Source organism: Bos indicus x Bos taurus, chromosome 15 (genome assembly GCF_003369695.1).
Source record: "Bos indicus x Bos taurus breed Angus x Brahman F1 hybrid chromosome 15, Bos_hybrid_MaternalHap_v2.0, whole genome shotgun sequence".
NCBI classification, from domain to species: Eukaryota; Metazoa; Chordata; class Mammalia; order Artiodactyla; family Bovidae; genus Bos; species Bos indicus x Bos taurus.
The window spans coordinates 75,445,043-75,460,703 of NC_040090.1; the positions used below are offsets into that span (position 1 = coordinate 75,445,043).

General features: G+C 38.0%; 1 protein-coding gene across 4 annotated transcripts in view; it reads left to right on the forward strand.

Moving 5' to 3' along the window:
• CNTN5 (contactin 5) overlaps positions 1-15,661 on the forward strand; it is a 1,679,852-nt gene that overhangs the window by 1,566,128 nt on the left and 98,063 nt on the right. For all 4 annotated transcript variants that reach the window (XM_027563907.1, XM_027563903.1, XM_027563906.1 and 1 more), the window contains one exon: positions 10,033-10,191. In XM_027563907.1, the coding sequence (XP_027419708.1) occupies positions 10,033-10,191 (159 nt within the window). The remainder of the gene's footprint in view (positions 1-10,032; positions 10,192-15,661) is intronic.

Sequence of the window (15,661 nt, forward strand, 5' to 3'; positions counted from 1 at the left end):
CCAAGGATCAAGCATCTTTTAATTTCATGGCTGCAGTCACCATCTGCAGTGATTTTGGAGCCCAAGAAAATAGTCTATCACTGTTTCCATTGTTTCCCCATCTATTTGCCATGAAGTGATTGGACCGGATGTCATCATCTTAGTTTTTGAAAGTTGAGATTTAAGCCAGCTTTTTCACTCTCCTCTTTTACTTTCATTAAGAGGCTCTTTAGTTCCTCTTTACTTTCTGCCGTAGGAGTGATGTCTTCTGCATATCTGAATTATTGATATTTCTCCCAGCAATCTTGATTCCGGCTTGTGCTACATCCAGCCTGGCATTTCACATGGCATACTCTGCATAGAAGCTCAATGAGCAGAATGACAATATACAAACTTGTTCCCAATGTGGAACAAGTCCATTGTTCCATGTCCATTTCTAACTGTTGCTTCTTGACCTGCATAAAGTTTTCTCAGAAGACAGATAAGGTGGTGTGGTATTCTTATCTCTTTAAGAAATTTTCTACAGTTTGTTTGAGCAACACAATCAAAGGCTTTAGCATAGTCAATGAAGCAGGAATAGTTGTTTTCCTGGAATTCTCTTCCTTTTTCTATGATCCAACAGATGTTATTAATTTGTACTCTGGTTCCTCTGCCTTTTCTAAATCCAGCTTCTATATCTGGATGTTCTCATTTGATGTACTGCTGAAGCCTCACTTGGAGAATTTTGAGCATTACTTTTTATTGTGTGAGATGAGTGTGCAGTAGTTTGAACATTCTTTGCATTGCCTTTCTTTGGGGTTTGGAATGAAAACTTACCTTTTCTAGTCCTGCAGACACTGCTGAGGTTCCCAACTCTGAGTTTTCCAAGTAACTGGTTGCTAAGGTTACTACTAGGTATTGAGGGCCTAATATATACGAATTATCATGTTGAATATTCAGACAAGTGGAAATTATATAAAAATAATTCTATCCAATGTAACAAGTGTAATAATGAAATGTAAACTATGTAACATTTTTACTGCCAGGCATTTGTTTTTGTAAAATGTGTGCCTCTGCCTTTGGATTTTTAGCACACCTGGGGTTGGAACCCTATTTTGTTCTCCTACAAACCACTTCCCCGGCCTCTCTCTCACCACTCAGCACAGTACTTTGCACGCATGTTAGAAATTCAGCAAATGTTTAGTTAAATAGAATATACTTACAATAGTATATAGATATCAAAATATGGAGGCATTCTTTAGAGTAATGACTTTTAAAATAATTTTAAACATTTAAATAATTTCCACTTATTGTACAGAACTGAAAATCCAAACAAGTATGAAGAATAAAATTTAAATCATTTATAACTTCAACTGCAAGCAATAACTGACATCTATCCTTTAATGCATTTATTTCCAGTTTTTCCTGTACTCATTTGGCAAATTATTATATTTATATTAACATATCATTTGCATTCCACTTTTTGTGAACATGTCATAATATAGTACTAAATATTAGGCAGTTTAATGACCACCTAATTTTCTATTATAAGAATTTATGATTTAAATATTACATGATTACTGAGCAACTAGTTATTTATAAGAGTTTGTAATTATAAATAATTGCACATCTAAAATTAGTATTGTGGCTATATAAATCTTTGCTATCACTGATTATTTTACTTAGGACTATATTTGGGAAAATAGCCATATGTAAAGAAAAATACTTGGGGATTTATTAATTATATTATAAATTTCATTTTGGTTCCATCTGAAGTTTTTTTAAAAAAAATATTCAGAGTAATTATTGCCTCTTATTAAAAGAAATATACCTTTCTTAAGCAAATTAATTTAAATATTTTAGTAGAGATTTAATACTCAGAAAGGCAAATCATTTTACATAATTAGCAAATAGCTATTTTCCATAATATCTCCTATCATTCCTCACACATAAGTGATTGTTAATGTTTTTTGAAGACGTGAATGAATAGGATGGATGAATAGGATGGATGAAATGGAACAGGATAAATGGAACAATATGGAAAAACCTAATGAATTATTTTGATAATTATTCCAATATGAATACAATAGCTAAATTTCAAGTCTTTTTTCAAAGCATGGTAGTGATTCTTTTGATAAATTACCTACGTATGAACAAACTCTCAAATCAAACTATTTTGAAGTCTGTTTCAATGACCACTTGTTTCCCCAAAATTAATGGCTTAAAAAATCCATCCATTACTTGCTCTTATAGCTTTGACAGCAGCCAGCCATAGCCAGTTTCTTACCAGGGATGTCTCATGCATATGTGTCTAATGGTGGCTGAAGTGGGAATCATTTGAAGGATTCACTGCATCTGATGTCAGGGCTGGGATGATGGAATAGGTGAGGGTGAGTTGAATCTCCTCCTCTCCATGGGATCTTCCAAATGACTAACTTGGACTTCCTGACAGAATGGTAGCATTGGTTTAACAGGATTTCTAACCAAGCAGCTGGACTGCCCCATAAGCATTCCAGGAGATATGGGATAAGCTGCAAAGCCTCTTATGATTTCCATTCAAAAATCATGCTGTGTCATTTCTACCATTGCCATTTGGGTCAAATATAGGCATTCTTCGTTTTATTGCACTTCATTGCTTTTTGGAAATGTACTTTTTTTTTTTTTTTTTTTTTTTACAAATTGAAGCTTTATGACAAGCTGGTATTAAAGAAGTCTATTAGTGCAATTTTTTCCAACAGCATTTTCTCACTTCCTGTCTCTGTGTCACATTTTGGTAATTTTTCCAATATTTCAAGCTTTCTAATTATTGTGATATTTGTTATGGTAATCTGTGATTCATTAATCTTTGATGCTACAATTTCAATTGTTTGGGGGCACTGTAAGCCACACCCATATAAGAAGGCAAGTTTAGTTAACAAATGTTGTTTGCATTCTGATTATTCCACTGACCATCTGTTTCCCTATATCTCTTCCTCTCCTTGGGCTTGTTATTCACTGAGGCACAATAATTTTGATATTGGCCCAATTAATAACCCTATAATGCCTGTAAAGTGTTCAAGTGAAAGAAATGGTTGCATGTCTCTCACTTTAAATCAAAAGCCAGAAATGATTAAGCTTAGAGAGAAAGGCATGTCAAAAGTTGAGATAAGTTGAAAGCTATGCCTTTTAACTAATGTTAGCTGAGTTAGCAAAGGAAAAAATTCTTGAAGGAAATAAAATGTGCTGTTCTAGTGAATACAAAGATGACAAGAAAATGAGACAGGCTTATTGCTAATATGAAGAAAGTTTTGGGTCTGGATGGAAGATCAAGCCAGCCACAACATTACCTTAAGCTAAAGCCCATCCAGAGCAAAGCCTCACCTCCCTTTAATTTTATGAAGGCTGAAGAAAGCTGAAGAAGAAAAGCCTGAGACTGCAGAGGCTGTTCTGGAAGTTTAAAGAAAGAAGCCATCTTCACAGCATAAATGTTCAAGGTGAAGCAGTAAGTGCTGATGTAGAAGCTGCAGGCCGTTATCCAGAAGATCTAGGCAAGATAATTAATAAAAATGGCTCCAATAGACAACTGATTTTCATCGTAGTAAAAATAGCCTTCTGTTGGAAGATGATGCCATCTAGCATTTTCATAACTAGAGAGAAGTCCATGCATGACTTCAAATTTCAACAGAAAAATTGACTCTCTTGTTAGAAGCTAATGCAAGTTGAAGTCAATGCTCATTTACCATTTTGAAAAGCCTAGGACCCTTAAGAATTAGGCTGAATATACTCTGCCTGTGCTCTATAAATGGAACAACAAAGCATGAATAAGAGCATATCTGTCTACAACATAGTATACTGTATAATTTAAGCCCACTGTTGAGTCTTACCACTCAGAAAAAAAATAAAATTTCTTTTCAACATATCACTGCTCTATGACAATGCATCTGATGACCCAAGATCTCTGATGGAGATGTAGAACAAGATTTATGCTGTTTCAATGCCTGCTAACACAATATCCATTCTGCAGCCCATGGATTAAGGAGTAATTTTGAATTTCAAGTCTTTTTTTTTTTTTTTTTTTTTCAGAAATACATTTCGTAAGGCTATAGCTGCCATAGATAGTGATTTCACTGATAGGCAAAATAAACTGAAAATCTTATGGAAAGGATTCATTATCCTAATGCCATGAAGTGCATTTGTAATTCATGGGAAGAAGTCAAAATATCAACATTAACAGACATTCAGAAGGAGTTGATTCCAGCATTTAGGAATGACAGAGGGATTTAAGACCTCAGTGGTTGAAGGTGTGGTAGAAATAGCAAGATAATTATAATTAGAAGTGTAGGTTGTAGCTGTTAGTCAAATTCCTGCATTCTCACAATACAACTTTAACAAATGAAGAGTTGCTTCTTATGCAAGTGCTAAGAAAATAAGTTCTTGAGATGGAATCTACTCTTGGAAAAAATGCTGTGAAAAGCATTGAACTAGCAACAAAGGAGTAAGAATATTACATAAACTTAATTAATAAGTCAATGACAAGTTTTGAGAGAACTGACTCCAATTTTGAAAGAAATTCTACCATGGGTAAAATACTATCTAACATCATTGTGCTACAGAGAATTCATTCATGAAAGGAAAAGTAAATAGACACGGCAAACTACATTGTTGTCTTATTTTAAGAAATTGCCACAGTCACCCCAACCTTTAGCAACCACCACTTTGATCAGTTGGCAGCCATCAATATTGAGGCAAGACTTTCCACCAGGCAAAAGATTACAACTTACTGAAGAGTCAGATGATGGTTAGCAGTTTTTAGCAATAAAATATGTTTAATGATGATACGTACATTGCTTTTTTAGACATAATGTTATTGCCTACTTGATAGACTATAGTATAATGTAAACAAGTATTTTTTATGGACTTGGAAATCAAAAAGTTGCATGACTTGCTTTATCGCCATATTGGCTGTATTATGGTGACTTCCCGGATTTTGATAGTGGTAAAGAAACCATCTGCCAATGAAGGAGACATAAGAGATGAGAGTTCAACCCCTGGGTAAGGAAGGTCCCCTGGACGAGGGTATGGCAACCCACACCAGTATTATTGCCTGGAGAATGCCATGGACAGAGGAGCCTGGAAGGCTATAGTCCTTAGGGTCACAAAGAGTTGGACATGACTGAAGTAATTTAGCCATGCACACAAGAAAAAAATCCACAGTATCTCCAGAGTATGCCTGTAATCAATCACAGGCCAACCCAGATTCAAGGAGGTTTAAAGAACAGGCTTCATGACCTGCATGTGCAAGAGGAAAGAAAGTTTTTTGGTGGCCATCATATACCTAAGCTGCCACAAAGTCCTAAACACTTTCTTCAGTTAACAGTGAAAGGAAGAAGGATCTCCATAACCCTTGCTTTATTGAACAAATCAGGCTTTAGAATCATATTTGAATTCAAATCTCTGCTGTGCCATGCACTAGCAGTGATTTGAGTGAGTAACTCCTTCTAGAAGGGATTCTCTGACACCTACTGCCTCATGTAATACCTAACATGCTGCTGCTGCTAAGTCGCTTCAGTCGTGTCTGACTCTGTGTGACCCCATAGACGGCAGCCCACCAGGCTCCCCCATCCCTGGGATTCTCCAGGCAAGAACACTGGAGTGGGTTCCCATTTCCTTCTCCAATGCATGAAAGTGAAAAGTGAAAGTGAAGTCGCTCAGTCGTGTCCGACTCCTAGTGACCCCATGGACTGCAGCCTACCAGGCTCCTCCGTCCATGGGATTTTCCAGGTAAAAGTATTGGAGTGGGGTGCCATCGCCTTCTCCAAATACCTAACATACAGAGATGTTATTGACTAAGTAACTTATTTACTCTTAATCAACCAAATGACCTTTAAGAATCTATTACAACCTCTATAACAGAAGCAGAAGATATTAAGAAGAGATGGCAAGAATACACAGAAGAACTGTACAAAAAAGATCTTCACGACCCAGATAATCACGATGGTGTGATCACTCACCTAGAGCCAGACATCCTGGAAGGTGAAGTCAAGTGGGCCTTAGAAAGCATCACTACAAACAAAGCTAGTGGAGGTGATAGAATTCCAGTGGAGCTATTCCAGATCCTGAAAGATGATGCTGTGAAAGTGCTGCACTCAATATGTCAGCAAATTTGGAAAACTCAGCAGTGGCCACAGGACTGGAAAAGGTCAGTTTTCATTCCAATCCCAAAGAAAGGCAATGCCAAAGAATGCTTAAACTAATTGCACTCATCTCACACGCTAGTAAAGTAATGCTCAAAATTCTCCAAGCCAGGCTTCAGCAATATGTGAACCGTGAATTTCCTGATGTTCAAGCTGGTTTTAGAAAAGGCAGAGGAACCAGAAATCAAATTGCCAACATCTGCTGGATCATAGAAAAAGCAAGAGAGTTCCAGAAAAACATCTATTTCTGCTTTATTGACTATGCCAAAGCCTTTGACTGTGTGGATCACAATAAACTGTGGAAAATTCTTCAAGAGATGGGAATACAAGACCACCTGATGTGCCTCTTGAGAAATTTGTATGCAGATCAGGAAGCAACAATTAGAACTGGACATGGAACAACAGACTGGTTCCAAATAGGAAAAGGAGTTCGTCAAGGCTGTATATTGTCACCCTGTTTATTTAACTTATATGCAGAGTACATCATGAGAAATGCTGGACTGGAAGAAACACAAGCTGGAATCAAGATTGCCAGGAGAAATATCAATAACCTCAGATATGCAGATGACACCACCCTTATGGCAGAAAGTGAAGAGGAACTCAAAAGCCTCTTGATGAAAGTGAAAGTGGAGAGTGAAAAAGTTGGCTTAAAGCTCAACATTCAGAAAACGAAGATCATGGCATCCGGTCCCACCACTTCATGGGAAATAGATGGGGAAACAGTGGAAACAGTGTCAGACTTAATTTTTCTGGGCTCCAAAATCACTGCAGATGGTGACTGCAGCCTTGAAATTAAAAGACACTTACTCCTTGGAAGGAAGGTTATGACCAACCTAGATAGCATATTCAAAAGCAGAGACATTTCTTTGCCAACAAAGGTTCGCCTAGTCAAGGCTATGGTTTTTCCTGTGGTCATGTATGGATGTGAGAGTTGGACTGTGAAGAAGGCTGAGCGCCGAAGAATTGAAGCTTTTGAATTGTGGTGTTGGAGAAGACCCTTGAGAGTCCCTTGGACTGCGAGGAGATCCAACCAGTCCATTCTGAAGGAGATCAGCCCTGGGATTTCTTTGGAAGGAATGATGCTAAGGCTGAAACTCCAGCACTTTGGCTACCTCATGTGAAGCGTTGACTCATTGGAAAAGACTGTGATGCTGGGAGGGATTGGGAGCAGGAGGAGAGGGGGACGACAGAAGATGAGGTGGCTGGATGGCATCACTGACTCGATGGATGTCAGTCACAGTGAACTCCGGGAGTTGGTGATGGACAGGGAGGACTGGCGTGCTGTGATTCATGGGGTCACAAAGAGTCGGACATGACTGAGCGACTGATCTGATCAGATCTGATGAAATAGCAATTATAATGCCCATTTCACAGTAACATAGAAATAAGTGAACAAGCTAATGTTTGCAAAATACTCAGTAGTGAGGATATGGTGGCTATTGGTATTATTATTACAGTTATTATTCTTATCATTATTATATTATTATCATTATAGTCACACCTCAATGTCCCTGTCATAGAGTCTAGCAACTTGCTAGACATCTTCAGCAACTGGATCTTGTTTATTTTCCACACCTCATATTTATCTACCATTTTAATACTCTGAAAATTTATTGTACATCAAGTGAACGGATTCTTCCATAAGTACTTGACCTAATAATTGTATTTCCTGCTTAATTCCCGGAGAAGGCAATTGGCACCCCACTCCAGTACTCTCACCTGGAGAATCCCATAGATGGAAGAGCCTGGTGGACTGCAGTCCATGGGGTTGCTAAGAGTCGGACACGACTGAGCGACTTCATTTTCACTTTTCACTTTCATGCGTTGGAGAAGGAAATGGCAACCCACTCCAGTGTTCTTGTCTGGAGAATCTCAGGGACCCCATCTATGGGGTCGCACAGAGTCAGACATGACTGAAGCAACTTAGCAGCAGCAGCCACTTAATTCCAGATAAATACAAACTTTCATCAAAAGTCCCCTACATTGAAATCTCAAATTACATAATTTTTGTCTTTCTACCTTCCCCTCCTGGTAACCTGGTTTCTGGATTTCATTATTTTATTCTTGTCTGTCAGCACCAATCTGGCTTCACTGGACTCCCTAGTCCTCCTTGAGGCCGTGGTCATTCATAACATTGGCATCTTTGATGATAAGTCATATCAAATTTTAAAACTAAGCCTGAATTGACCCAGTTAAACACTTTCTCTGGCCCTGATCCTGCCTTTCTAGCCCAAGCTTGCTGAGTTGGTCAGTTCTACTTCACAATGGTGCTATTGAGGCAAACTTGAATTCCAGACTATTCCAAATATTTGTATTTCACTCTTCCTTTCTTTCTTCATTTTATCATGGGCCTTATCCAGACATTTTCCACTATCTTCTAGCTCCCAGTCCCACTCTCACCCAACCACCTTCACTTTTTCTGTGTGTTTTTTTTTTTTTTTCCTTCTTTAGTGAAAAAAAGGAGAAACTTCCCAAATGAACTCTCCCAGTTTCTTGACATTTCAAAAGCTTTCTATCTATATTCAGTTTCTTCCTTAAGTTCTCCAGAGCGGGGGTGGGGCGGGAAATGCCTCTTCTTGTGGTTATTCTCTATGTCTTCTCATAATCCCAGTATTTGTTACCTTCTTGATGGAATAGTCCTTGTCTTCTAAGTCTGTGGTCTCCACTATCCACTGCTGTTTCTCACTCTTGGTAAAAATGCTCATTTCTCATTGCCTAAAAATGTCACCTGTACGGTGACCCTTTTAAACACTTTTTCCATCCCTTTGTCCCTACTTATTGAAAATTTCTACTCAGAGGACTTTACTGCCTCCATCTATTTAGCACTCCACCATTTCTTAGCTATTTACAGTCTAGGTCAGCACTTCTTGCTCAGACTTCGTAATAACCAAATCCAGAGAGCAACTTGCTAAACAAGGACTAAATCAGAAAATAACCTAAAATATTTATAGGTGGAATGTTTTTAATTGAAAATAAAAGATCCTTAAAGCTTTGATAGTTCATAATTAGGGAATAGAAAAGAATTAAGAAGAAAACTGACATTTGTGCTTAGCCACTAAAATATGAATACTATACATATTTTTACTGTTATTAGAAATCACTATTTTAGAAGTAGTAACACAGGGATATGCATCTCCTCATGTCAGATCATAGTTGTTTCTTGAAGCTAAAGTCTAACGTATGTCAACTGATAAACATAATTCTATACCATACCAATTTTTTATGATCAAAAGGGGACTCATATTCTCTGATTAACCATCTTCTCACACTCACCAAAAAAAAAATCATTATCATCATCATCATCTAATTACACCTTTCTTTTAACTTCTCACAACATTTCTCCATGCCTCACTTCTAGGATATATCCTTCCTTGGTCTGAACTCTCAATATTTCAGAGCCTTTCATTTTTCCCCTGTTAGAGTTTAAGCTCCTTGGTAAGTACATCCACACTATTTGTACACTGTAGGTTGGCTGAAAATTAGGCCCGTACACCTGTAACTTTGTGGTAATGATGGGGTCATTTCTGTTTCTAGTAGCATTGGCTCTTACTCTGTCACTGCCTCTGTAAACTGTGATTGATTTCAGCAGTCATAGTAGCTACTGACATTCAAGTCCTTACATTCGTTTCTAATTATTTTTTTGCATGTCTATACAATGCAATGTTAACTGGTGGTTGTATCCAAGCACAAAGTATTATGAAAAAAATCTATAATTAAATTATCCTCAGAAATTATGGAAATCAACTTGCATCCCATCTCTTTTACTGGCAATGTTCATTACTAAATATGTATTTCATTCAAATGCTTTACCAGTTTGATTGGGTCCTTATTGGAAATACAATATCTCATGGCTCCTCATCATGGCTTGACCTTAACTTTTTCCCTTCTCTTTTGCCTATAGGTCCCCCAGGCCCACCAGGGATAGTGATTGTGGAGGAAATCACCGAGAGCACAGCCACACTATCCTGGAGTCCAGCCGCTGACAACCACAGCCCCATCTCTTCCTACAACCTTCAGGCTCGTAGCCCCTTCTCCCTGGGCTGGCAAACGGTAAAAACAGGTAAGAGGCTCTAAAACAACTTCAGACACAGACATAGCAGCTTCCGATGTCATGAGCCGTATTTGCTAACAATCTCAGCAGGATTATTTTGGATTCAGGAAATTTTATTATTTATGACAATATTACACTAGAGAAGGACACAGCAACCCACTCTAGTATTCTTTCCTGGAGAATCCCACAGACAGAGGAGCCTGGCGGACTACAGTCCATAGGTCGCCAAGAGTTGGACACGACTGAAGCCACTTTGCATGCAGGCATGCATGACAATCTTAACCATTGTTTGCTTCTTTTTATAAAGCCACTTTGTTTTCTTCTCTTCTTGTTTCCCAAGGAAGGACCACATTATTTATCTTTGTTTGTTTATTGAAGCAACGTTAAACTCATGTAAAAGCTGCAAAAATAATACAAAGATTTTCTGTGGGCCCATCTCTCAATTTCCCCAAGTTATTCTACCTAACAATGGTATAATGATCAAATCAGGAAACTGACATTGATACAATGCTATAAACCACAGATCATATTCAAATTTCACCAGGTTTTATGTACAATTTTTCTAGTGAATAGTTCCATAAAATTCTATGAAGTTTTATTATATAGATTCAAATCTCCACCAAGACAGTCAGATGCAAAACTGCTCCATTACTCCAGTTCCTTGCTCTATGCCTTTAGAGTCCCACACCCATTTTATTTATAAAAATAAAATCTAACATAAAATTACATTATTTAAAATAATATAGGATTTTAATGCTTACTTCTAAGTTTATTTGCATTGTAATTGCATTATTTTAAAAATAATTTTCCCCTGATGGCTTTCTTTTCATGTTATAACTAAACTTCCTTTCCCTCTCTAAATGTGGCTATCTGTAGGGATATGTGAAATTACACTCACTTGATAGTTATTACCTATTTAACATGTTGATATTTGAAAAGCAAACAGTATCTATAAAATGTAATCTTCAGAAGCAGTTGTCCATACTGAGAACGGATTGTGACTTTATTTTCTATCTAAATATAAAACTGATTTACCTACATAGAAGTGAAATATAAAATCAGTAAAATATCTCAGTGCAATAACCATAAAACTCCATTAATCTGAATGTTATAGAAGTAAAGCGGTCCATTTCATTGCTTAAATTAAATTTGAGCTGAAACTTGTTTTGTGTTAAACTTGTAATCTAGGGGCAAAAGTACATTCATCCAAATGCAAAATATTGATATGATTCAAGTTTTTCTTGATATTAGGTTCCTATAGTAATTCATAAAATTCAGTATAATTATAATTATAGTGTACTATACGTATGTACAAATTTGTTTTATAATATAAATAATGTATAAAATTGTGGGTGCCAGCTTCATTCCTGGTTCCATTTTAATCCTGAGATGCAAATATAAAGCCAAGAAATTGAGGAAATCTCTATGTTTGGTAGATGATTCTGGAAAGGATGCAAATTCAGGCCACATGAACAGGTTTATACAAGAATTCTTATAACCTTCATTTATAGGATGCTCCCAAGTCATCCTAAGTGTTAGAGCCCTAACATTTTGGTCTGCTGTTGGGAAATGGATTCACCTTCAAATTTCATGTTGTGCATTCAGCAAGCTCACTCTCTTGCCTGTGGCTGTGCTTTCTGCCCACCCTTGCCACACCGCCTAAAATAGTTGCTTCCTGGGATGTTTCCCTTGTGGTACATTGCACTACATACATGTGTTTCCTTGCTCATCCCATACTCATGTTCTTGTGTTTCTTAACACATGGTACAGCTATCCAGGATACCTCATCTTCCATAGTTTCTTAGTTACTTGTATTCCTTGCTTTCTTACATACCTTTATTCAACTGTTGGTACTTTTTGTTGTTTGATAGATAGATAGAGGGCCTCCCAGATGGTGCTAGTGGTTGAGAATCCACCTGCCAATGAAGAAGATGTAAGAGATGTGGGTTTGATCCCTGGATCAGGAAGATGCCCTGGAGAAAGAAAAGGCAACCCTCTCCAGTATTCTTCCCAGAAAAATCCCAAGGACAGAGGAGCTTGACGGGCTACAGTCCATGGGATTACAAAGAGTTGGACTCAAGTGAGCATATGAGCACATCACAACACACAGATAGACAGATAATGATAAATAGTGGATATATAGATATGCATATATATCATGTATGTATATACCTACGTAAAATATATAAACTTTGAATTTTTTGGCATAAACTAAGGAAAAACAAAAGAGTGGTGTGTATTTCTGTATGTGTAGAGGGTTTAATTGTTTTGATTAAATGCTATTTGGGGTTTGTTTACTTATTTTAGAAGTCCCTGATGTAAAATTGCATTCTTATCTAATTAATTTGAACACTGGAAATATATTTGAATTGTTGTTGCTGTTTTAGTCATTAAGTCATATTTGACTCTTTGCAACACTGTGAACTACAGCCCACCAGGCTCCTCTCTCCATGAGATGTCTCAGGCAAGAATATTAGAGTGGGTTGCCATTTTCTTCTCCAGGGGGTCTTCCCAAACCAGAGATCATCTCCTGCATTGACAGGTGGATTCTTTTCCACTGAGCCACCAGGGAAAGCCCTATATTTGAATAGAGAGCTATTTTTCAAATCAGTTCAGTAAATGCTGGAGAAGGTGCAGAGAAAAGGGAATCATCTTACACTGTTGGTGGGAATGCAAACTAGTACAGCCACTATGGAGAACAGTGTGGAGATTCCTTAAAAAACTGGAAATAGAACTGCCATATGACCCAGCAGTCCCACTGCTGAGCAAACACAGCGAGGAAACCAGAATTAAAAGAGACACGTGTACCCCAATGTTCATCGCAACACTGTTTACAAGAGCTAGGACATGGAAGCAACCTAGATGTCCATCAGCAGATGAATGGATAAGAAAGCTGCGGTACATATACACAATGGAATATTACTCAGCCATTAAAAAGAATACATTTGAATCAGTTCTTATGAGGTGGATCAAACTGGAGCCTATTATACAGAGCGAAGTAAGTCAGAAAGAAAAACACCAATACAGTATATTAACACATATATATGGAATTTAGAAAGATGGTAATGACGACCCTGTATGTGAGACAGCAAAAGAGACACAGATGTAAAGAACAGACTGTTGGACTCTGTGGGAGAAGGTGAGAGTGGGATGATTTGAGAGAATAATATTGAAACATATATAATGCCATATGTGAAATAGATGACTATTCCAAGTTCAATGCAGGAAACAGGATACTCAAAGACAGTGCACTGGGATGACTCTGAGAGATGGGGTGGGTAGGGAGGTGGGAGGGAAAGTCAGGATGGAGAACACATGTACACCCATGGCTGATTCATGTGAATGTATGGCAAAAACCACCACAATATTGTAAAGTAACTAGCCTCCAATTAAAATAATTTTAAAAAATAAATAAAATAAAAGGCAACACTAAAAAAAAAATAAAGAAATAAAATCAGTTCAGTTCAGTTCAGTTCAGTCACTCAGTCGTGTCCAACTCTTTGCGACCCCATGAATCGCAGCACGCCAGGCCTCCCTGTCCATCACCAACTCCCGGAGTTCACTCAGACTCAAGTCCATCGAGTCAGTGATGCCATCCAGCCATCTCATCCTCTGTCGTCCCCTTCTCCTCCCACCCCCAATCCCTCCCAGCATCAGAGTCTTTTCCAATGAGTCAGCTGTTCGCATGAGGTGGCCAAAGTACTGGAGTTTCAGCTTTAGCATCAGTTCAGTTCAGTAAGTGCTTTAAAAAATCGAGTTATACTGCATTTACAAGTAAACATATATTTTTCAAAAGTGTATTCCTATAAATGGAGAAGGCAGTGGCACCCCACTCCAGTATTCTTGCCTGGAAAATCCCATGGACAGAGGAGCCTGGTAGGCTGCAGTCTATGGGGTCGCTAATAGTCGGACACGACTGAGCGACTTCACTTTCACTTTTCACTTTTCACTTTCATGCATTGGAGAAGGAAATGGTAACCCACTACAGTGTTCTTCCCTGGAGAATCCCAGGGATGAGGGAGCCTGCTGGGCTACCGTCTATGGGGTTGCACAGAGTCGGACAAGACTGAAGCGACTTAGCAGCAGCAGCAGCAGCATTCCTATAAATGATCGATTTTATTTGCCCTTGATAGTAATATCAAATCGTTCTCTAGCAAGGTGTCTCCTCACCTAAGGTGGTCACACATTTCTCTAAAACTCAGCATCTCTTGTAGCTATGGTACAGTCATTGCCATCCACCAGGCAAGTCAAGGGGCAGCTGTCAACTTTTCCATGCTTTACAGCAGGAGTCCTCAACTCCTGGGCTGGGGACCAGTACTGTTAGCCTGTTAGAAGGAGGTGAGGGACAGGCTAGTGAAGCTTCATCTGACATTTCTCATCACTCGCATTACTGCCTGGTCCATGGAAAACTTATCTTCCACAAAGCCAATCCCTCGTGCCAAAAATGTTGGGGACTCCTACTCTAAAGCAGCTCTTTTAAATGTTTCTTGAGTTCTGCTTCTAGTGAAAACTCATTGCCTGTGTTAGTGAAATAAGTTTTTTGGTGGCTACATCATCTTCACTGGGGAAGCAGATCTTTTGCTTTCATAGTTATCATCTAACCCAAATCAATTTCAGTAGATATGTGCCCTAATATGGGCTTTCCTGGTGGCTCAGTGGTAAAGAATCTGCCTGCAATGCAGGAGATCCAGGTTCTATCCCTGGGTCAGGAAGATTTCCTGGAGGAGGACGTGGCAACCCACTCCAGTATTCTTGCCTGGAGAATCTATGGACACAGGAGCCTGGCAGGCTATAGTCCATAGGGTCACAAAGAGTTGGACACAACTGAAGTGACTGGGCACACAAGCAGGCACATTCTTTAATGTAGACATACATGTTAGGGAAAAAAAGATTTAGTTCTGCAGTTTGAACACTAAAGATGTTAAACTAATGCATAAGCTAGCATTTTAAAAACTCTTAAGATTCCTCTATATGCCAGCATGAATATTAAGAATAGTAAGTTTCTCATTTTTGACAAATGAAGTAATGAATTTCACATGGACCAAGCACATCTGGAATTAACTTATCAATGCTGCCCACCCAAAAATAAAACTCAAAACAGGTGACTGTGAATGGGGCCATTTATTCATTTTGAAGAAAGTGTAAAAATCGTAAGAAATAGATAATTTCATTTGCAGATCCTCTTTTCTCTTCAAGCAAGCTGCTTCTTATTTGAACACCTGAGTTTCTTGTTCATATTACTGAACAGTATTTGCCGACCAAGTTTTTATGACCATATTTAATTAGGAATGGCAAGTCATCTGTAATCATAGAATTGATGGGCCATTATTTACTTAATTTAAATATTTTTCTTAACTATTCTTCAATCAATGGATAAGTCTTCTCTCTGTGGATAATTTACACTGAATGATGGTTACATTTATCAACTAAACATGTTTATTTAGTTTAGTTTAATTTAATTTATCTTTGGATGTAATTC